General features: G+C 43.5%; 1 protein-coding gene across 1 annotated transcript; it reads left to right on the plus strand.

Annotated features, from left to right (window-relative positions):
- Window positions 1-527: 527 nt before the first annotated feature.
- sparta (spartin a) lies at window positions 528-21161 on the plus strand (the record flags this gene model as incomplete). The annotated part of the gene is made up of 8 exons (XM_079507993.1): window positions 528-1038; window positions 1602-1933; window positions 8461-8655; window positions 15754-15919; window positions 16508-16702; window positions 17938-18099; window positions 18881-18971; window positions 20891-21161. 8 exons carry the CDS (start codon window positions 528-530, stop codon window positions 21159-21161), a joined length of 1923 nt encoding a protein of 640 aa, XP_079364119.1.
- Window positions 21162-21551: the final 390 nt, after the last annotated feature.

The following is a 21551-nucleotide window of genomic DNA, read 5'->3' on the forward strand; positions in this document are numbered from 1 at the left end:
GCTGGGCACTAAAGGAAGGGTGGGCATGCCGAAAATGTAAAAAAATGAATGAATTGAGAAACTGCAGTTTTAATAATATATATATAAGGGAATAAAGTTTCTGAAATTATTTGTCTAATATTGCAAATGAGAAATGACGAAAGCAATGTGAAACTCGTAGGTCTACCCAAAATGCTTTTTGAAGACTTTGAAGAAGTTGATGTCCAATTTAAGAGCATTTTTTTAATTAGGTTAAAATTTGGAGATGAGTTTTATGCCCGACACAGCGATGTGTGGTGTCAGAGCTGGTGTTCTGTCTTTTTCATTGTTTTATTGTCCTTTCTATATAAAAGCAGTAGTGCAGAAACCTAGGTACAGTAGCAATACTAAAAAGGCTAATGCTAAAATACTATTTAAAATTCATTGTCATTTGTCAACTGTTTCAGTGACCCCGCAGACTGTTCCAAAGAAGGCTAGGACCATAATAGCTAAAAGCAAAGGCAGCTTCCCTGTGCCTTTTTGTTCTAGCCTCTGGAACAATTAAGAGTATGGCTGAACCTGCCGAGCTGCTGCTCATCAAGGACCAGTATGAGCAGGCGTTGCACTGCCTGAAGCGAGGCATGGCTGCCGAGGAGGCCGACAGACGACCAGAGGCCCTGGAGTATTACAGGACGGGGAGGAAGCACCTCACCCAGGGCCTGGAGGTTCCCACCGGGGGAGCCAGGCACCCGGGAGGATCACCCTGCTGGGACACTGCCAGGCAGCTCCAGCAGAAGATGAGGGAGACCCTCCAGAATCTAATCGCTCACATCCCCGAGCTGGAGAGTGCTGTCGAGCTTACGACAGAGAGCCAGCAGAGGCCGGCAAGCCGGGAGTCGGATCATCTCTACCCCACTCTGGGACCCAACGTTCAGCCTCCTCATACCTCTCTACACCACCTGTACCCTTCCGTAGCTGCCCTCGCCATCACACAGACCACGACCCCCCCAGCCCCAAACCTCCTCGTCCCGACACCAGCACCACCAGTCAGGCCTGCCTCCCCCAAGCCATCCCACCAAGGTTATTATATATTTTTTAATGTCAAATTGTTTTTATTTTTTAATTTCGACTTGTATACTGTTTGTGTTGCTATTTTAGTTTAGGAAAATGTGCAGTTTTAGTTAAGTTTTGTGTGACTTTTACTTTTCTATTTAAGATGGAGTGATTTTTGATCATCAGGTATTATTATATAAGGAGAAAGAATCTTTTCAAAAAAGTGTACAGTATTTGTTAAAATGTCTTTATGTAGACTCCCCCAGCAGTTCATTAAGTTTGCCTGATGGGTGGTGATCCACCTGGTTAGGGGAGGAGATGATATTGTCATGTCACTATATCACTGTTTTTTTCATTGGCACGTTTGACTGTCAAGGTTTCAGCCTCCAGGAAGAAACCCTAAATACAAAGGGAACACATCGTTGCACATATCACACACCAAGGGGTCTAATGAAGTACTGTCACCTCATAAACACATGAAAAACCTGGAAAAAATACAATATATTCTATTCTAGTTATTATTTCATTACTTTCAGCTAACTACAACCATTCTCCCCCACACATATGTGCTCCCTTCTGGTGCCTTCTAGGAACAACAACCCACCCCTCTCTACCTGCCTGCTGGCCACCTGAAGACCAGCCTCCAGCCTACACACCACGGCCCACTGACGGCCACCACAGCCTGCCGGCTTACAGCCCAGCCTCACGGGGCCTGGGTCTGGCTGGACAGATGTTAGGAGGAACAACGGGGGGAGAAGAAGGAGAGGAGCTGCTGCTCATTCACTCTGGAGTGCAGCTGTTCTTTGTGACACCGGACGGGCAGGTCAGCTCCCTGTCGCATCCAGGGTTTCTGCGCATCATCAGCTTTGGGTGTCGGAGCAAGGATTCTTTGGCCAGCGGGAGACCGTCAGCGGTTCTGCATGTAAGAACTTTACATTTTAATATCATTCCATGAGGGTGTGTGGGGCTGAAACAGGCATATTTGTGTGAGTGTGTATGCAAGCATGCATGAGCCTTTGCATCAGAAAGGCTCTCTTTCCACCGGGGTTGAACCGGTTCCGTTCTTTTTTTCCCTGCCTAATTTTTAACCAGTGTTTCCACTAAAAATGAATTGGTTCAGAACCCTGTTGGTTCGGAACTGCAACCAAAAAAGAACTACGAACCTTGCCTTGAACTACAAACCAAAGTGGGTGTGTCACTATTCTACAAGTTGAAAAATGCTATGCAATATAAACAATGGTAAAATCAAGCAAAAGAAAAGGTCACTGCCATTGATTGAATTTCTCCTGTGAAATGGACACTTCCACTGTTTATATTTGACACATTGTTGGCCAGGACTAGAATTGAACCTTGGGGCAACTGGGGACTCCTGCTCCCCAGGCGGGCTCATTCAGTTAAGCCACCCCCAATTACAAGGGGCTTAAAACTGGTGGAAACACAAGTCGGATCAATGTCTAGAATGGTTCTTTTGGTGGAAAGGGGGCATATAGAGCAGTGGTTCTCAAACATTTTCATGTGAAGGACCCCCATAAGTGAATATCATTTTGTCAAGATTTGTAATACCCACCCTTGTTCAAATCTGATACCTATTGTGAATATATTTGTTCAGACAAAAGTGAACAATATAATATATCTTGGGAACCTTTGGATACTATTGCCAGTTTGTTGAATATTGATTGGTGATTATCAGGTGATATTTTAAGGAGACATCACAACTGGATTTTATCACATCCCGTCTACTGGTAATGTTTATTCCTAAATCCCTTGATACTGTTGTGGACTATAAACCTAGGCCTTCATTCCCAATGGGCATGACAGCCCCCTGCATACTTGAATTAAGAATAGAGTTGTTAGAAGAGCATATTGTCAGATTACAAAGCTAAGAAAGTTGTCGTTTTGTATATTCCTGATGGCAAAAAAAAAAGAATCCCCCAGTTTGGAATTAGAGCCAGCCTACGCATAAAAGGAGATTGCTAGAACAGCAAAATTAAATTATCCATTTTGTGTGGAATGTACCAGAGAAGAAGTTAACCAGAGGAGAAGTCACAATGTTTTAATTTCACTCTGCAGCTGCATGGGTGGGATAACGGCAGTCTATAATGCTTCCAATGTAAGGATTATAGACTACGAATCAGATGATAGAGCTATAGTACATTTATTTATGTATTCATTTTTGTAGAGTTGTTTCGGAAAGCTGCGGATAGCTTTCGGAAAGCTGCCGATACTACATAAAACACATTTCAGCAGTCTTAAAAGGAGACTAAAATAAATGTAATAGTCCACGTGTGCAGACAAGTACAGACATCAACAAACAAACAAATACAAGCATACTGTGGACCTGCCCAAAGTCGCAGGCGGACAGACCAGCGCTGACCGCTCTCTGGTGCTCTGTGTTCCAGCAGTACAATGCTCCCATTAAACAGATGACTCCACACTTCTGTTGTTGCTCTGCCCTACGAGGGGTCACTCTGCCGGTCACAGCTGTTGTCCACATGCCTGCCTGTATGCCTGGGCTGGCACTGGGCCTAATGGGCCTATACCAACACTCTATAATGGTTCCTTCTCTGACAAAGCCGTGCCATGTATAGAGGGGTCATAAGGCCACGCCAAGCTAGCTACAAATGAGATTGTGTTTTTATATCCCCCCTAGGGTGAGACAAAACATCTGGGTTCCATCACTTGACTTGTAGAACAGTGAAGTGGCCGAAAATCTGAGAATGCAATACTTCCGCATTTAAAACGTTACTGCGCATGCTTCTATAATCTGAAACGCTAGCTATTGGTTATCTGTTGGCCTCAATATTGAGTCCAACTCAATATTGAGGCCTCAATATTGAGGCCAATATTGAGGCCAACTCCTTATTTGCGGTACTTCCGGCAGACTTCCAGGTACTTCAAACGCCACTTTCATTGAAATAAAATCTGGGGGCGGGGCAGTTCGCCCTCTAGTTTATATATAACTCTTGACTTAACCACATGAAACAAAAATGAAGATAAATACAATGGGAACTTCCCACACAGGACCTTATAATTAAATTAAACACAATGTTGCTCTCCACGAATGGCAAGAGAAGGCCAGCACAGTTTTTCCACATAAAATACAGTGATGAGTGTGGAAGCCATCTCTGGTAATGAAACTTTAAGCACTCTGGTAGAATTCTTCGAGAGGCCTCAATACTATAGAACATCACCATAAACAAAGACAGGCATAACTACAGCTTGAACAATGTTTTTCTTTTCCTGTTGGAAAGTATTGGGCCAGACCTCAATTAGTCGATGATTTATCTAATTGAAAGAGGGAGTCTGATTCGACTGCCAATCTCAGTCCAATTATGCAAAAAAAGAAAAGCATGATTCGACTGATAGATTGGCCTAATTAGTTATATTAATTAACTAATAGTATGCCAAAAGTATGATATCATGATATATTAATTATGTATTAAATATATCTTAAATCAGACAAGAGCAATGGTGTGGAAAAGAGGTGAAGAAACAAGCAAGCAGGTTGGAATGGGTGGAGAAAAGTGTCAGGTGTGATGTGTGATAAACAAAGTATCAACAAGAATGAAAGGGAAGGTGTACAAAATGGTGGTGTGAAATAAAAACTTCAATCAATCAATCAACCAGCTATGTTGTATGCTTCAGACTAGACAGTCGCACTGAGGAAAAGACAGGAAGCAGAGATGGAGATAGCAGAGACAAAAATGTTAAGGTTCTCTGGGAGTAACAAGGATGGATAGGATCAGGAACGAGTACATCAGAGGGACAGCGCATGTCAGATGTTTTGGAGAAAAAGCCAGAGAGGCCAGACTGAGATGGTTTGGACACGTAGGGATAGTGAGTATATTGGTAGAAGAATGTTGAGGTTGGAACTGCCAGGCAGGAGGCCTAGAGGAAGACCAAAGAGAAGATTTATGGATGTAGTGAAAGAGGACATGAAGTTAGTTGGTGTGCGAGAAGAGGAGACAGAGGACAGGGTGAGATGGAGACAGATGATTCGCTGTGGCAAACCCTGAAGGGAAAATCCGAAAGGAAAAGAAGAGATCTTAAATCAGACATTAAGCAAACCCCGACAGCCAAAATGGAATAATCCTCTAATGCATAACATAATGTTTTTACCAGCTGATTCGAAGAATCGGGCTGGTCTACATTAGGATGGGAAACTTGCAACATGAGATCGACATGAGATCATTCTGCTGAGTGTTGCCAAGTCTGCATATTTCCAGCCAGGTCTGCATATTCCAGCCTGCATATTTCCAGCCTAACGTGTGGAGGCTACTTCGCTTATTTCTGTCACGACAGTTGGCAACACTGGCAACCATACTGCCGAGTACTTCTTGCTGAGTGTTGCCAAGTCTGCATATTTCAAAAGCCCACAAAAAAGACCTTTCAACACACTACTTACACACACTCCAACTCGCTTATAATTCGCGGACCTGGCAACACTGCCTCCCCTCGCGCCATTGGCTCAGACACACACGCACACGCACACACACACACACACACACGCCTGGAAGCCACCGCCCACTGTGATCTCTCCTCAGGAGAAGAGAAACAGCGGAGGAGGAGGAGGAATTGTCGCCTCACGATTTCGCTAACTCTTTCTAAATCTCTGTATATAAAATATAGCTAACTCATCGAAACTCTTAGTTACATCAATATTGTTCTTCGCCAATAGTTGGATTGTGCCAAAGTATTACGCTTATAGAGTTCGCATTGGCCAATTCCATTGCCACGCACATTCACAGCCATTTCACATCGCGGTGGTTTGACCCAGAGCCAACTCATAGAGTTACGACATTGAGGGGGCAGAAACCGAGCGCTCGAGCGCTGTTCATGCAGGCTGAACTGAACAGTTTCGGGAGACAAACACAGCAGTTACTTATGCACCATGCTAATGCCTGCTAAAGCTAATGTTGACAGCCTGTGTGTGTGCGTGCTTGCAGCAGGCAGCTATGGCTTGCAGGAGAGAGAGGCAGGCGGAGCGGAGGGGTCTCGTCTCGCACAGCGTGTGTGTGGCGTTTATGCTTTGAGAATTTCTGCCCTCTTCCATGGCATTTGCAACAAACAAAAACATTCTCCCATGTTGATAAGAGTATTTTGAAAAGCACTAAAGCAGTGGTTCTGAACCTGTGGTCTGGGGACCACCAGGTTCACACGCACATTCACAGCCATTTCCCATCGCGGTGGTTTGACCCAGAGCCAACTCATAGAGTTACGACATTGAGGGGGCAGAAACCGAGCGCTCGAGCGCTGTTCATGCAGGCTGAACTGAACAGTTTCGGGAGACAAACACAGCAGTTACTTATGCACTAATGCCTGCTAAAGCTAATGTTGACAGCCTGTGTGTGTGCGTGCTTGCAGCTATGGCTTGCAGGAGAGAGAGGCAGGCGGAGCGGAGGGGTCTCGCGCAGCGTGTGTGTGCCCTCTTCCATGGCATTTGCAACAAACACAAACATTCTCCCATGTTGATAAGAGTATTTTGAAAAGCACTAAAGCAGTGGTTCTGAACCTGTGGTCTGGAGACCACCAGTCCCCAGCTACATGATGGAGACTTGGTAACCAAATGAACCCTTAGAGATCTTTAACTCTTGCGAGTACAATTAAACCAAGTGGGTCCTTTTGGTTCAATTTCACACTCTCAACAGTTGAAAAAATGTTAAACATCTGCATTACTTCTACACAATTTGAGAATGTAGCAAAATCACCTTGATCAACATTGGCCTGTTATCTCTCCTAATGGTACCAACATCAATACAGTTCTTTAGTTTGGGTCTGGAAGGCTAAATGTCATCAAATGGTGGTCCGTGGCTCAAATGCAGAATAAATAATGGGCCTTGATATGACAAATCTTGACAACCACTGATTTAAGGTATCTTTAGAACGGATAAAAATATGCGATTCATTTGCGATTAACTATGGACAATCATGTGATTAATCGCGATTACATATTTGAATCGATTGACAGCCCTATTATTATATAAGACAGAGGCAACAATTGTGCAAATAGCCAATCCACAACTTCACAACGACCTTGGACATCTGCTATTTCACAACATTTATCTGTGGAACCATTCTGTTGCTTGTCTGGGTGGGGGGGTCCCCACTTCAAATATGATTACTTTGGCGGGTCACAGCCTGAAAAGGCTCCTAAAATTGCTAGCCTACCACCTTGATATTACCAACAAAAATGTTGTAACTTGTTGCCTTATCTAACTATTCATTGATTCACTCCCAAAATCCATTTGGCAAAAAAAAAAAAAACACACCTGTGTGAAGTGTGGGGCGCTCACTTCGCATTCTCTCATGTTGGGCTAGTTGGTGTCAAGGTGATGTATGTTTGCTCAGCAGTTGCTGATGTCTGCTCAGGAGGTTTGAGTGTTTACTCAGACCGAAAACAAATTAGAGGGAACATTGCCGCGCACCAACCTCTGCAGGGACACCCCTTATATTAAACACACATCTATACGGAAGCTGATGGTTATTATTCATATTGAATCAATTCTTCAATTGAATTGATTGAATATAAGGGGGGTCCCTGCGGAGGTTGGTGCGGTGGTCCGCGGCAATGTTCCCTCTAATTTGTTTTCGGTCTGTTAAATCAAGCTACAGACAACACATTCCAAATAACCTCCATTTCCTCTAATGACTTGATAGTCACCAATGTTTCGTTCCATTTTGTACTAGGCTACACTCATCTGGACAGATCCTGTTGTTGTTTACACACACACACATAAACAGACACAGATATATACATTTCAGATAATAGCACAATTCTGAAGATTGTAATCAGCTGGTTATTAATTGATTTGAATCAATTCTTGTTTTGTTTTGATTTCTTTTTTTCCCCAATGTCTCATGTAAGTTCTAATAAACACTTTTGGTGCAACTTAGACACATGCAATGATGTATCGTGAGGTTTTCGGGTGTTTAGGGTCTCAACATCAGACACCCTCGCCCAGCCAGGACTGATCCTGGCTTGTGTCCAAGTAGCTTGTGCGGTCCACTGATCTCCCCGCTTGATCCACAGCCATCTCAATGCCTTTTCTGCCACGTCTGGCCGAACCCGATGGGGTTACGTCGGTCCTCCATCCCCTGCTTCGGCATTCGCCTGCCAGCTCCTCATACTTGGCCCTCTTCCTCTCAAAGGCCTCCTCTATCCGGTCTTCCCAGGGAACAGTCAACTCCAGCAGGACCACTTGTCTTATTGTTTCTGACACCAGGACCATGGCCTGAGTGTGGTCACTGCGATGTTCTCCGGTTCTCCCTAGGTCGAGCTTCAGCTGCCAGTACCGAGCTGTTGCCAGCAGCCCCCCTGCTTGACTAAGGCACTGCAATGCAAAAAACAAAGGAAAATAAATAAAGTATAGTACTATGGACTATTTATGACTGTGTGTGTGTGTGTGTGTGTGTGTGTGCGTGTGCGTGTGCGTGTGTGTGTTTCTCAAGGTGTGTGACTGGCTCTATCCCCTGACGGCAGACACCCCGGTGCTGCTGGCCAACTCTGGTATCTTCATGTTCCCCGACACCATGGCGGAGACCCCGGGGTCCTACATGGGCATCGTGCTGTCCTCTGAGCTGCCTGTTCCCGACAGACACCTGTTCCGCGATCTGCTGTCGCAACTGGCTGAGCTCAGGATCCAGGTGGGTAGCTATAGCGGGTGCACTGTCACTGTCACAAATAGCTTTTGTTTATTATTAAACGGATCCCCATTAGTTGCCGCCTTATGCCAGAGCTCCACCAACTGTGTTGTGTTGCGTTGTGTTCGGACGGCGTCAAAAAATGAACCGGGGTGAACGCACCGTCTGCAGTGGAGCACCCTTCATTGATTAAAAAGGGAAACTTCCCTGCGTTGACGCTGACGTGACGCCCGATGGCTGCAGTGAAGCTTCGGCGTTAACGACAGTCTTCCTGTGGTCCGGAATAATATACATTAATCACAATGTAAAACATTTCACTATCAGTTACAAAAAAAAAGTAAAAATTACAAAAATCAAGTGTCACTAAAACTATTTAACAGAGAGACCAACAGAAATTGAGCAGATTTAAATTGGCTCAGTCAATCCAGTATGTAAGTTAAGATGTTATTGCAGTGTACTGTATAGTAATGTTTACTGTAGTGGCTAATTTACACCAACAATAAAACTTAAAAAAGCCACTAAGGGCACCAGGTAGCGAATCGTACTCAGAGGTAGGAATGAGACCATTGTCAGACAGGCAGCGAAGTTTAGTGGTGTTTATTTTCAGCTTTTTGGTCCAGACAGCAAAAGATGGAAAATGTTCAGGTTCATCCCTAACCTGCTGGTAAAAAAACATATGCCCTCCTGGTGCTCTGCTGACTGACTGTGTGTGCTCATTAATTAAGTAACCTCAGCTGTGCCCCAAACTGCCCATCACCTTCAAAATAAAAGCATATAGCTGCAACACAAAATGTAGACTGAAATAATGACTGTAAACAAACCAAGCAAAATAAACAAATAATAAATGCATTAAATTATATAGAAAATACTGAATTAGCAAAAAGACTTAATAGCTCCCACATTCCGGCCCCTAATTGTGAGAATCACAATTACAATATTTAAACATGTAAGGGAGCTATTTTTCTATCCATGTGTGTGTCTTCTGTGTCTCCTTCTCTGTAGCCACTGAAAGATAAACAGAGCGAAGAGTAGACAGGATAGAGAGAGAAAGCAGATAGAAAGATTGTCCATTGTCTTATGCTGTGGCCTCCACCAGCAGCAGGCAGATCTTGACAGGTCTCTCCAGACGCTGGTTTTGGTTTGGATGCACACAGAGCGGGCCAATGCTTTGGAGTCGGGCTTGGTGCTCAAACCTCTTCCAGTATCCTCATGGAGCTGAAGCATCTGCAATGATAATATCTCCTGGGGAGACGTTTCTTCTTGGAGTTGCCCATCTCTGTCTTTCCTGCATCACAACTTCAAGTAAGTATTCAGATGTCCATCTTTTCCAAAACAGCTCTGCAATACACTGTACTTGCTTCCATTTTCTTCTGATGTACAGGTCACTTTTTACATAGTCCTGAGGGAAAGATGGGTTTGCCTTTCAGCAGGAGAATATGGTTTGAGGTGAGGGCCTCAAGGTCATGGGGGTCGTCAGATGCTTTTGTGGGGGTTCTGTACAACATGTAGTTCTTCCCAGTGTGTCCTAGTTGTTGATGGATGTGACGTAAAATGAGCTGGGAAAGATGTAATTCTTTGAAAAGAATAACATGGTGCTTTGTTTCTGAGGTTAATGCAGACTTGTGCAAACTACCTCCATCTCTGAGGATGTCCTCCTCCAGTATGGGGTCTAATATGTACAGTGGACTGTTCTTGGAGATGCTATTTGAACTATGTTTGAAGGCGCTTTCACTCTTGGACCTGTGTTTCTGAACGAAATGAATGCTTGCCTTCTCTGCTTCATCACGGTCTTCTGCGGTCAAGTGTTTTCCAGACAGTGTGCATTTGAAGCTGTGATGATTCTGTTCAATACTTTTGACTCCAGCATCAGTGTCACTTTTGGTGGCTTTAAGTTCCTTTCTCTTTTGACTCAGAAGCCTTTTAAGTTCAAAGAACCGGGCGACAGACATTTTAATCTTCCATGATGAGACGCAAGATGAGTCCTTAACGATGGCTGCTGCTTCTCTTTTGACCTCTGGGTCATCGATGGGAATAACGGACTCCATTTCCAGCGTAGGCCACTCGTTTTCAAGCAAATCTGGGCCTTTCCTCTTCGGGCCTTGAAGTTGCTGCTTGATGCTCTGCAATTCACTTGGCAAGACCGGATCTTCTTTTCTGCAAGGTAAGTCAACGTAATGTTCATTTTTCATTTCTGTTGTTCTCATCATGAATTGAGTGTCCTCTCTGGGCATTTCCAATTGCCCCTCTGATGTTTTTTCATTCAAAGCATGGTTGTGTTGTTTAATGAGATTTTCTTCCAGATGTTCAACAGATATGTGATTTGTTGTGACAACAGAGCAGCCAGTTTTAATTTTGCTCTTAGTTCCACTCCTGAGTGGTCCATTGATGACCCAGCCAACTCTTGTTCTGACTGCGTATGGTCCTTCATTTTGGCTGTTGATCAGCTCCCATGGTTCCATCACTTTTGCTGCATTAGTTCCGATGAGCATATCCACATCTGCATCCAAGTCATGCAGCTTTATGTTCTTCAAGTAGTGCCATTTGTCCACTTCATCCTGTCGTGGAATGTTCACTCGTGACACTGGCATAGCCTTTTGGGTTAAAACATTTGGCAGTTCAATAAAATCATTCATGTCCATGCCCGATACTTCCAAGTGCGACAACACACTGGTACTCACAATTTTCTTTTGCCCCATTGTTCGCAATAGAATACTGGCTGGCTTGCCACTTAGCCCCAGTCTCTTTGCAAGGTTCTGAGTGCAAAAGGTACCAGAACTCCCCGGATCCAAAAATGCATATGTCTGCACAACTCTGTCACTCATTTTGCTTTTCACTTTAACTGCCACAACTGAAAACACAGCATTGTCCTTGTCTCCAGCCCCTATATGGCCACATGTCTGAGACTCATGAGATGCATCACTCCCAGGTTCATGAGCTTCATTATGCTCAATGTGAAGAACTGACGGATGCCTTTTCTGACACACGCCGCAATACAATCTACTCATACAAAATGTGCTTGTGTGTCCCACTTTCAGGCATCCAAAACAAATCCCATGCTCCTTTATGAAATCTATTTTGTCTTTGTGTGTCTTGGACTCAAACGGTGAGCATTCGTCAAGTGAGTGACTGGTTTGTTGGCAGAATAAACAGCATTTTATGTGACTTTTGTTTCCCTCTTTCACTGCAGTGACGCTGGTGGCAAAGGTGCCCTGATTCCTCTGCCTTGGTTGACTGACAGTGGGGGGTGACCTGTTGTAGCTGGTATTTTTTGGATCCTGAATATTTCCAAACAGTGGGTCAGAGACAATTCTAACTTCCTTTTCAACAAAGTTCACAAGGTCAATAAAAAGTGCTCTGCAACCATGTTGCTCCTGTAAATCACAAGCAACATTCCTCCATTTCTCCCTCATCTTATAAGGAAGCTTCATGACAATATTTCTGAGGTTTGATGGCACGTCCAACTCATTCATGTGCATGATTTGCTGTGTTAAATTTGAGCATTCCCTCAAGAAAAGAGAAAAGGATTGCAGTGCTTTGACATCTTCTCCTTTAACCAGAGGCCAGTTATCAATTCTGTCCATATAAGCAGAAGCAATTTTGTATTCATTTCCAAAATGTTCAGAAAGCAAGGATTTGGCCCTTTGGTAGCCTTGAACAGAGGGTAGGTGCTGACAACTTTTCACCAGGTCTCTTGGTTGCCCCCTGGTGTACTGTTCTAAAAAGTGTAAACAATCACTTGCATCGCATTGTCAGTTTTGACCTCAACACAATTTTCAAAAGATCTGATGAAGGAATGGTAATGAAGGGGATCACCATCAAAAATGGGTATTTCTCTCACTGGTAGGGAAGATGCTAAATTTTGCTTTACCAACATATTAGTGATTTCAGTTTGGCGTTGGATAATGTTCACAATGTCATTTTGGGTGCTGCTGTTACATGCCATGTTCGAGGTGGATGCCCGTCCTGTCTGTGTAGCATCATGGACAAGTGTTATTGGTGCTCGAGTGTTATTGGTTGGTGGTCTGAGGTTTGTCTGCAATGTTGCCCTTTGTGTTGTTTCCATAAACTTGATGGTCTGTGATGTTGTCCTTGGCCTTACAGTGACAGCCTGGGCCTCAGGGTGAGATTCATTTTGCATGTCATTTGTGTTATTTCCCTGTGGGACAAATTGATTAGCTCGAGGGTTGAGTTGGCTTTCTGGATTCTGAGCCTTGTTTCTTTCCAGGTAGGAGTTCATTCCATCTGATCCTTTGGAGCTGCATTTTGAGCTGGTTTCAAACACATGGAGTTTGGCATTAGTTGCAGCTAGCTCACTCTCCAGAGCCCACTGTTCCTTTTCCTTTCTTATTTTCTCCTTCTCCTTCCTTAATTCCTCCTCCTTTGCTTCTAACTCATGTTTCCTTTTTAACGCCTGAATGCGTGCCACAAGTGCTGCCTTGTCAGCCTCTGCATTTAGCCTGGCAGATGTGGTGGATGATGTGTTTGATACACTAGAATGTGCTTTGTGTTGCCTTGGACATGAAATGTTAGAGGCACTGTCATCCGGATTTATATCATCAATAATACTTTGCTTAGTTTGAATCTCAGCATTATCAATGTCAACATTGTCATGTATTTCAACACAAATTTCAACCTCATTTTCATTGGTTTCAGACCCATTTTCAACATCATTTTCATTTGATACCACATGAGAGTGCCCTGCAGAAGACACAACTGGATCAATTTTTCTGAAATGTGATTCACACAAGCAATGTGTAATTAATTCACGTTGGAGAATCAAGAATGGATGACTCACACGTCCAACAAACTCCTATTATGCATCAACATGTAACAGGACAATAATTCAGTCACTCCAATGAGCTTGCCTCTTTCCAATAAGGCTGCCAGTTATTCTTCACATACCAATGTTGTTGCTGCATAGCTTTGTGCGAGTGTGATCCATTTGTGCTGCTTGGTCCTCCATTCGTGTCTTTAACAGCATGATCCAAACTTCAAAGTGACAGTGCGTTGTGCGGGTGTGCCGGCATGGCTGGTGGCTCCATTGTTTGAATTGTTTGAAAGTGCAAGTGCGTCGATCCATCCAACTCCAAACATCGGTGCAAAGAAATCCAAAACAACAATAAAAGTTTCCGCTTCAGTGAGCCAGGTTTTTTACTTTATGTAGTGGCTAATTTACACCAACAATAAAACTTAAAAAAGCCACTAAGGGCACCAGGTAGCGAATCGTACTCAGAGGTAGGAATGAGACCATTGTCAGACAGGCAGCGAAGTTTAGTGGTGTTTATTTTCAGCTTTTTGGTCCAGACAGCAAAAGATGGAAAATGTTCAGGTTCATCCCTAACCTGCTGGTAAAAAACCATAATGCCCTCCTGGTGCTCTGCTGACTGACTGTGTGTGCTCATTAATTAAGTAACCTCAGCTGTGCCCCAAACTGCCCATCACCTTCAAAATAAAAGCATATAGCTGCAACACAAAATGTAGACTGAAATAATGACTGTAAACAAACCAAGCAAAATAAACAAATAATAAATGCATTAAATTATATAGAAAATACTGAATTAGCAAAAAGACTTAATAGCTCCCACATTTACGTTTCCTTTTAAAATACGCTTTACCTTTGATGTTACACACATCGCCTAGAAGATGATTCCAGTGTGTGCAATTGACCTATAAAATACAGCCCTCTTCATTGAATTGTAATTAGACAGAGGTTAAGTTAACCTCTCGCATGTATTGCACCAGAGTATCAGAGCAGTAAGTATATCTTCTTGTATACATCTTGGGGCACATTGTCTGTAGTGCTGTCGCCTCACAGCTAGAAGGTCCTGGGTTCGATTCCCGCTGTGGGCGCTGGGGGCGTGTTCTCTCCTCCTCGTCATCAGTACCCATACCCGAGGCGGGGTTGGCGAAAGGGTCTTTCTGGGTGGAGTTTGCATGTTCTCCCCGTGTCCCCTAGGGTAGGTTCCCTCACAAAAAACATGCAGTAATCCTGGTTTCTAAACTACCTCTCCCTGGCCAGCTGGGGCGCCTGATGGAGGGGAAAGGAACTGGTCAGAATGACGTGTTCCTTCCACGCGCTACGTCCGGCCGGGATAGAAGGAACGTCCGGCCGGGATAGAAGGACCTCATGCATAGAAGGAAGCATGAGGTCAGTCCGCTGCCTCCCCAGGTTGGCTGCGGAAGTGTAGTGCCCAGGATTACATTGATTAGATAATTGACACTGAGTGAAAAAACGAGTTGCAAAATCATGGGATAAAAAAAATACAAAAGAAAAAAGTTATTATATACAACTTTAGGGGTCTGAGTGTTAACACCTTTTGTGCTAAGGACGTGTATACACGTCTTTTCTAATAATACCGTTGTGGGCCTTGGACGTGTATACTAGAGGTCTTCACGGGTCCAAAAAAAATGGTCCCAAAATCCTAAATGAATCTGTGACATTTTACCGATTCCGACCCTTTCCGATCGGAAAACCAAACCCGAATGCATCCGTGACAATTTCGTCCAATAAGCCTATCTCACAGAATTTCCCCGCCCCCTTAATACGCCCCCTTTCGGGGTTAGTGCTGATAGCGTGACGTCACTCTTGTTTGCTTCATAATAATATTGGTCTGTCACATTTTTACATTAGAAAATGTACTTAGATTCTCCAGAGAAAAAAACGTGTAAATGCTAATGTTAAATTACACCACTATTTACCGGAAGTGGGCGTGGAAAGCGGGCTGTGAGATAGGCCTATTCCGACATGTTCCGAGATTTTTTTCAAATGGCGGCACTGCACCCGACCTAGATCCGATTTATATCCGACATTCCGAGAGGAAATAATATAGCGGACATATTGATTAAAGCGTGCGCATGAGAGAGAGAGAGAGAGAGAGACTCGCCCCGTTTGGAACCTCTGCATATACATATACACACACACACACACACACACACACACACATTCAAGCTTGTAGATCTGCTATTTGTGCTTTTGTGTGGGAGGCTGTAGTATGAACAAGTAGGGCGTCAGTTTACGAAAAAACACAACGTTAAAATATGGAGATTAAAGTGTCTAATGTTTAGTGAGTGACTTGGTGTCCTTGCTGTCCTGTCTGCCAGGCTCCAGAGGAGGGTGCTGTGGGGTCAGAGGTCATCAACCTGGCTGAGAAGGTGCCTCTGCTATCCCCGAAGCCTGGGACACAACATGTTACCATGGCAACGGGAGAGGAGGAAAAACTTCCCCTTCCTGAGTGGAGCGAGAAGATGGCCCAAAGCATCTTGTCAGGTGTGTGTGTGTGCGAATCATAACAAAGACAGAGTTTGTAGATCTGCTATTTTCACTACTTGTATGTATTTTGGTATTTGTATGTATTTTTGAGGGCCTATATACAGGTTTAATGTCTTGTCCCTAACACAAACATTACATGCCATAACAATAAAGAGAATTTAATGTTTATTTTGTCACCGTTTGTTTTACATCACCATTACATCGTTAGACTTTAATATATTGGCGCCCCTCACTTCACACGGGTGTGATTTTTTATTTATAGTGTTATTTACTCACTTCAAAATGGGCCTTCAACCCACTTGCTGTAGCAGATGCCCTAGCCTTGACAACCATGCAGTCTTATGCAAAGGCTAAAATGTAATTTAGATAACGTAGAATGTTATGTAGATCGATGCCAGATTAATTTGTTGACCTGGCAATATTAATATTATAATGTTTAGACTGATTGGTTTGACTATGATCCTAGATTACCATTTCTATAAGTGTCTCTGGTTTAAGAGCATCTGGTAAATGCCTAAATTGTAAATTGTTTGGTGAATTAAATGAATGTGGAAATGTTGAATCTCGGCGGTGTTCTCTCTGCAGGGGCCAGCTGGTTGAGTAAAGGCTTTGTGAAGGGAGCAGAGGCCACTGGGAAGGTCATCCACAGAGGAGCGTCCAAGCTGCGTGACCACATCACTCCTGAGAACACGCCCACGGAGGTCAGCCCTCGGGTCAACAAGAGTCTGCAGGCGGCCAAACAGGCCACCGGGGGCGCTGTTCGGGTCAGCCAGTTCCTGGGTAAGTCCAAGGACTGTCTAAAGAGGATGAGACGCGAAGACCGTACGGGCGACGCCATGTTGCTTATAGTGCTCCATGGAAGGAAAGAAACATGCGCAGTTGAGACCAAGGAAGCTGAACGCGGAAGTGTTGGCTGCATATAGCCCATTGCGCATGTTTCTTTCCTTCCATGGAGCACCATAAGCAACATGGCGTCGCCCGTACGGTCTTCGCGTCTCGTCCTCTTTAGACAGTCCTTGGGTAAGTCGTTACGATTCAGACCATTAGAAAAATGTATCCTCTTTGTCGGGTCAAATTCAAAAGCTACTAAAGTAGCAGATTTACAAGCTCAAATCACATCGCATTTTTCTTTTGTGTGAAGCTGTATGATCTTGTAGGCCAGGGTGTTAATTTACGAAAAAAAAGTTAAAATATGGAGATTAAGAGGTTTCTGCCCGACAGCAAGGATATACATATTTGTTGACAAAGTGAGATTATTATTCTACAGGCAAACGTCTGTAGCCACCCTGTTTTAGAATGTTGCTCCTAAGTGAGAAAACTCAGGGACTTCATTAGAACAATTTGCAGCCTAGCGGGGAGAGAAAACAAATGAATACACCTCTAACAACTTCATAGTAAACAAGCATCTATTGAATAATAAACTATTACTTTTTCTTCTGCCAGTTACAGTGTTTATTCCAAAGCAGTGTGCCGACTGCCGAGGCACACTGGTGTACCTTGGGATTTGGTGACAACCACACATTATTATTGCAACATAATACAACTATACAAAAATATACTGTATGTATTTACTGTTTAAAATGCAAATTAGTTTTCATTGTCAGCGCATCTCTCTTAGCTTGTTCTCTCTCTCACCATGCATGCATGCATGCACACTCTCACCCTCTTTTCATGACCTAATTTTTAAATGTGTAACCTGTCCGGGTTAAATGGGTTTTGTTGCTTCTTCGATGTAAGTTTACAAAGTTGCAAATCGATTCTTTCCATGAGTAATCCAGGTGTTCCTCAGTTTTTGTATGGGGGTCACAAAATATTTTCACATAGACTGGCGAGATACATATTAGTCCTTGACATGAGCAATGTTTGAGAACTACTGCTCTAAAACATTAGACAATGAAGGTTGACTGACTTTCCCTAGTCTCTTATTTTGTTTCTAATTTTGTTGTAGACCTAGTTGCTTGTTTCTCTCTCAAAACCTGGCAGCGATGTTAATGAGGCGTGTGTCTTCTTTGCAGTGAATGGAGTGTGCACCGTAGCTGGATGTGTCGGAGACAAGCTGGCGCCCCACGTCAAAAAACACGGTGTCAAACTGATCCCAGAGTCCATGAAGAAGAGCAAAGATGGCCGAGCATCCAACCTGGATGCAGCCATGGTGGTGGCAGCTAGCAGTGTTCAAGGTAATGGGCTATATGCAAGCTATGGTGGTGGCAGCTAGCAGTGTCCAAGGTAATGGGCTATATGCAAGCCATGGTGGTGGCAGCTAGCAGTGTTCAAGGTAATGGGCTATATGCAAGCCATGGTGGTGGCAGCTAGCAGTGTTCAAGGTAATGGGCTATATGCAAGCCATGGTGGTGGCAGCTAGCAGTGTTCAAGGTAATGGGCTATATGCAAGCCATGGTGGTGGCAGCTAGCAGTGTTCAAGGTAATGGGCAAATCGTTACACAGTATCTCTATAGTCATGTGTTCAAAACGGATCTGTCTGATATTTCATATTCCATCCTAATTGGCTTTCAAAGTTTGCAGGATTGGCCCGTTTTGAACAAAAAGCCTCAAATCATGAACGCAGCGTGCAGTTTAAGTGAAATCTTTCACAGACTTTCCTACTAGGCTGAGGAATATATCCCACCCTTTTCACATTGGCCTATTATAGTGCCACCAGGAGGCCACAACCTGACCTGGCCTGGTGGAGACCTTTGCCCCGAGGGGCACTTTATCTAGTTTACAGTATGTTTGTTGGCTATTATAAAATAGCAGATATACAAGCTTGCAGCTTGGCACGTAGTGAGTGACACGCTTTGAGCTTGTATATCTATTTTTGAAAGTGTTAAAAATGTTGAATAATTTTGAATTACGAAAACGTTTTGAGAACCACTGAAGACATTTGCACAGGTCTTAATGGGTTAAATAGGTTCAGTAAGCATACAATTTATACTGTATATTTAATTGTGTTCTTTAAAGGTCTTACTACAATGTGGAGTGGTCTGGAGACTGGAGCCAAGACTGTTGGCAAGAGTGTAACATCAGAGACTGTTAAAACAGTCAAGTACAAGTAAGTTCTGAGAGCCTTCATTACTACTTCCATGTTTAGTCACTTCCAGAGGCGTAGCCAGCGCTGGGCAATGCGGGTGGCTCACAGAGAAGATTGTGTGCACATCTCAATGCCTATATTCAGGCCAGGTGCTGGATGTCAAGCATCAAGGAAGAGGAAGAACATCCGCACACCAGTTTGTAGAGCGCCGAGACTTACTTTATTTTAAGGCAACAAACATTTCGACCGACTAGGTCTTCATCAGGCAAATAGCCTAGGTCTTCAGCAGGCAATGTGGCTAGCTGCCCGCCCAGTTGAGCCCTTGACCCGCAACTGAAAGACGGACCTAAAAATTATAATAATACCAGTAAGACGCCCTTTAGGGTGAGGCTGCGTGCGCGCATCCGCATGGGTGACGGCAGCAGCAAATTACCTTCCCCCAACAACTCCTTTTTAGACTTAGAATTTTAGACTGATTAATCGCTCATTGCTGTAGCAGACTAGATATTATTGATGGAGGACGATGTGGGCTTTTGGTTGCACATGTTTGAACATTTGTTAACTTTGTTTGCTGTTTAAATTACTCAATTTGCAGGACCATTGCATCATGTTCGCATCTATCTGCCTGTAATACTGTGCTTCTTTGCGAATTATCCGCAGTAGACCTACCTAACCTGGTGTGATCATCTTTGTCATGAAAACCATATTTGTCATAAAAATTTGGCCACCCAAACTTAAAATCCTGGCTACACCACTTGTCATTTCTACTTCCATATTTAATCCTTTCTACTCTCAATTTTGGTCATTTCTACATTCACATTTAATAATTTCTGCTTCCATTTCTCTTTCAATGATGTTTAGTCATTCAAATGTCTTATTCTCTACTTGTTGCTTCTCTGTTTTTCCAAAACCATTCATTGACCCTTTCAGTGATCTTTCAAAAATAAAAGATGACCTACATTTTGAACAAACCAAGCAGTATTAGTATTGAACCCTGAAACTTGCTTGCCACCCTTTATATCCTTTAACAACTACTTCTTGGTTCGTTTGGGGAACTGATGTGATTGCACACTTCTTTCTTTCTTTCTTTCTTTCTTTCTTTCTTTCTTTCTTTCTTTCTTTCTTTCTTTCTTTCTTTCTTTCTCAGGTTTAGGGGTCTGGAAAATGTATTGGGCATACCACACAACATATGACTACAGGAAGGAGCTTATCTGGTCTCCACTACTAACTCCAATCAAGTCTGAACTTTCTGTTTTCCATCATTATTGTGGTTCATTTACACTGGCTTCTGAACTTTGGCTTTTGCTTTGACCTTTGTGCAGACACTCTACAGCATCATGTCTTTGTCTTCCATACATGTCTCATGTTCTGTGGCAGTGAAATGCCTGCCTGTGTTGGGTGACGGTGATCTTGCTGTTCATACGGTAATTTATTGTAGACTCTTTATTTGATTTTTATTTGATGAATAAATACCAAGATAAATTGAGGCAAAAATAAAACTCAACGATTCCATCATTCTTTTCTCACAGGTAATGTTATTGTTTGGTGGTGGGTGTGTGCAGTAAGAGAATTTCACGAGAGGTCCATGTTTTAGGGGGTCTCAAGCTAAATGGTCGATACTTAGGAACCAAATGGACCCTTACAGGTCTTTAGCTCTGAGAGTGTACAGATGGAACGAAATGGACCCTTAGTTTAGCTTAGTTGCTTGATTCAGTATTTAATTATTTGATATTCATTTTATCAGACACAACCCCTTTACAAACCCCTTCAAACTCCATTTTAACCATGATGGATTCATCGAAAACACCCGTCCTTTGTTCTGTCTAATGATATTGTCCTAATTCGTGAGCTTTAGCAACTTAAAACCTGTCTGGGGTCCTCACAAAAGCCTGAGTAGACGTAATTTTATGTTAACGCTGACCTACTATGTGGTGGTGAAGGTATGGTGATGAAGCAGGCAACGCCACAGACACTGGTCTCACGTCAGCCGTGAACGTGGGCCTGGCGGTGTACAACATCGACAACCTGGGCCTAAAAGCCATGCTCAAAGGCCTTCTGAAGACCACGGTCAAGAAGACCACCATGGCTGAGGTCCAACAGCACCACCTAGAGGACGGAGACGGACAAGCAGCAGCAGCAGCGGTGCCATGGGATGGGGAGCAGCAGCAGCAGCAGGAGGAGAGGAAAGATGAAATAGACAGACTGCAATAGAGCACCGAACATCATTGCCACTAGAGGCCGCTATCCAGCGGTGGAAAAAGTACTCAAACGTTTTATCTACCTCCTTTTAAACTGCACCCTACTCTGCTTTGAGCCCCAGTGTGCGAGCGTTACTTTGTATTTTTCTCTGCTTACTGTTCGTTGCTCAGCAGTCAGCACCTGCCCAAGCCTGGCTTGGGGACACGCTATGTTGTTTCCCCTTTTTCATGTTTTAGAGTGACACAAGCCCTGTGTGGTGACAAGAGACCAGGGATTATTGTATTATCTGCACACACCCAGCTTGGGACAGGAACACCATTCTGATCATGAGTACAAGAGCATTTTCTGCTTCAAAAGTATTTACATCAAAACTCAATATGTTTATATATTATGCAATACATT

The sequence above is a fragment of the Electrona antarctica genome (assembly GCF_951216825.1).
Source record: "Electrona antarctica genome assembly, chromosome: 8".
NCBI classification, from domain to species: Eukaryota; Metazoa; Chordata; class Actinopteri; order Myctophiformes; family Myctophidae; genus Electrona; species Electrona antarctica.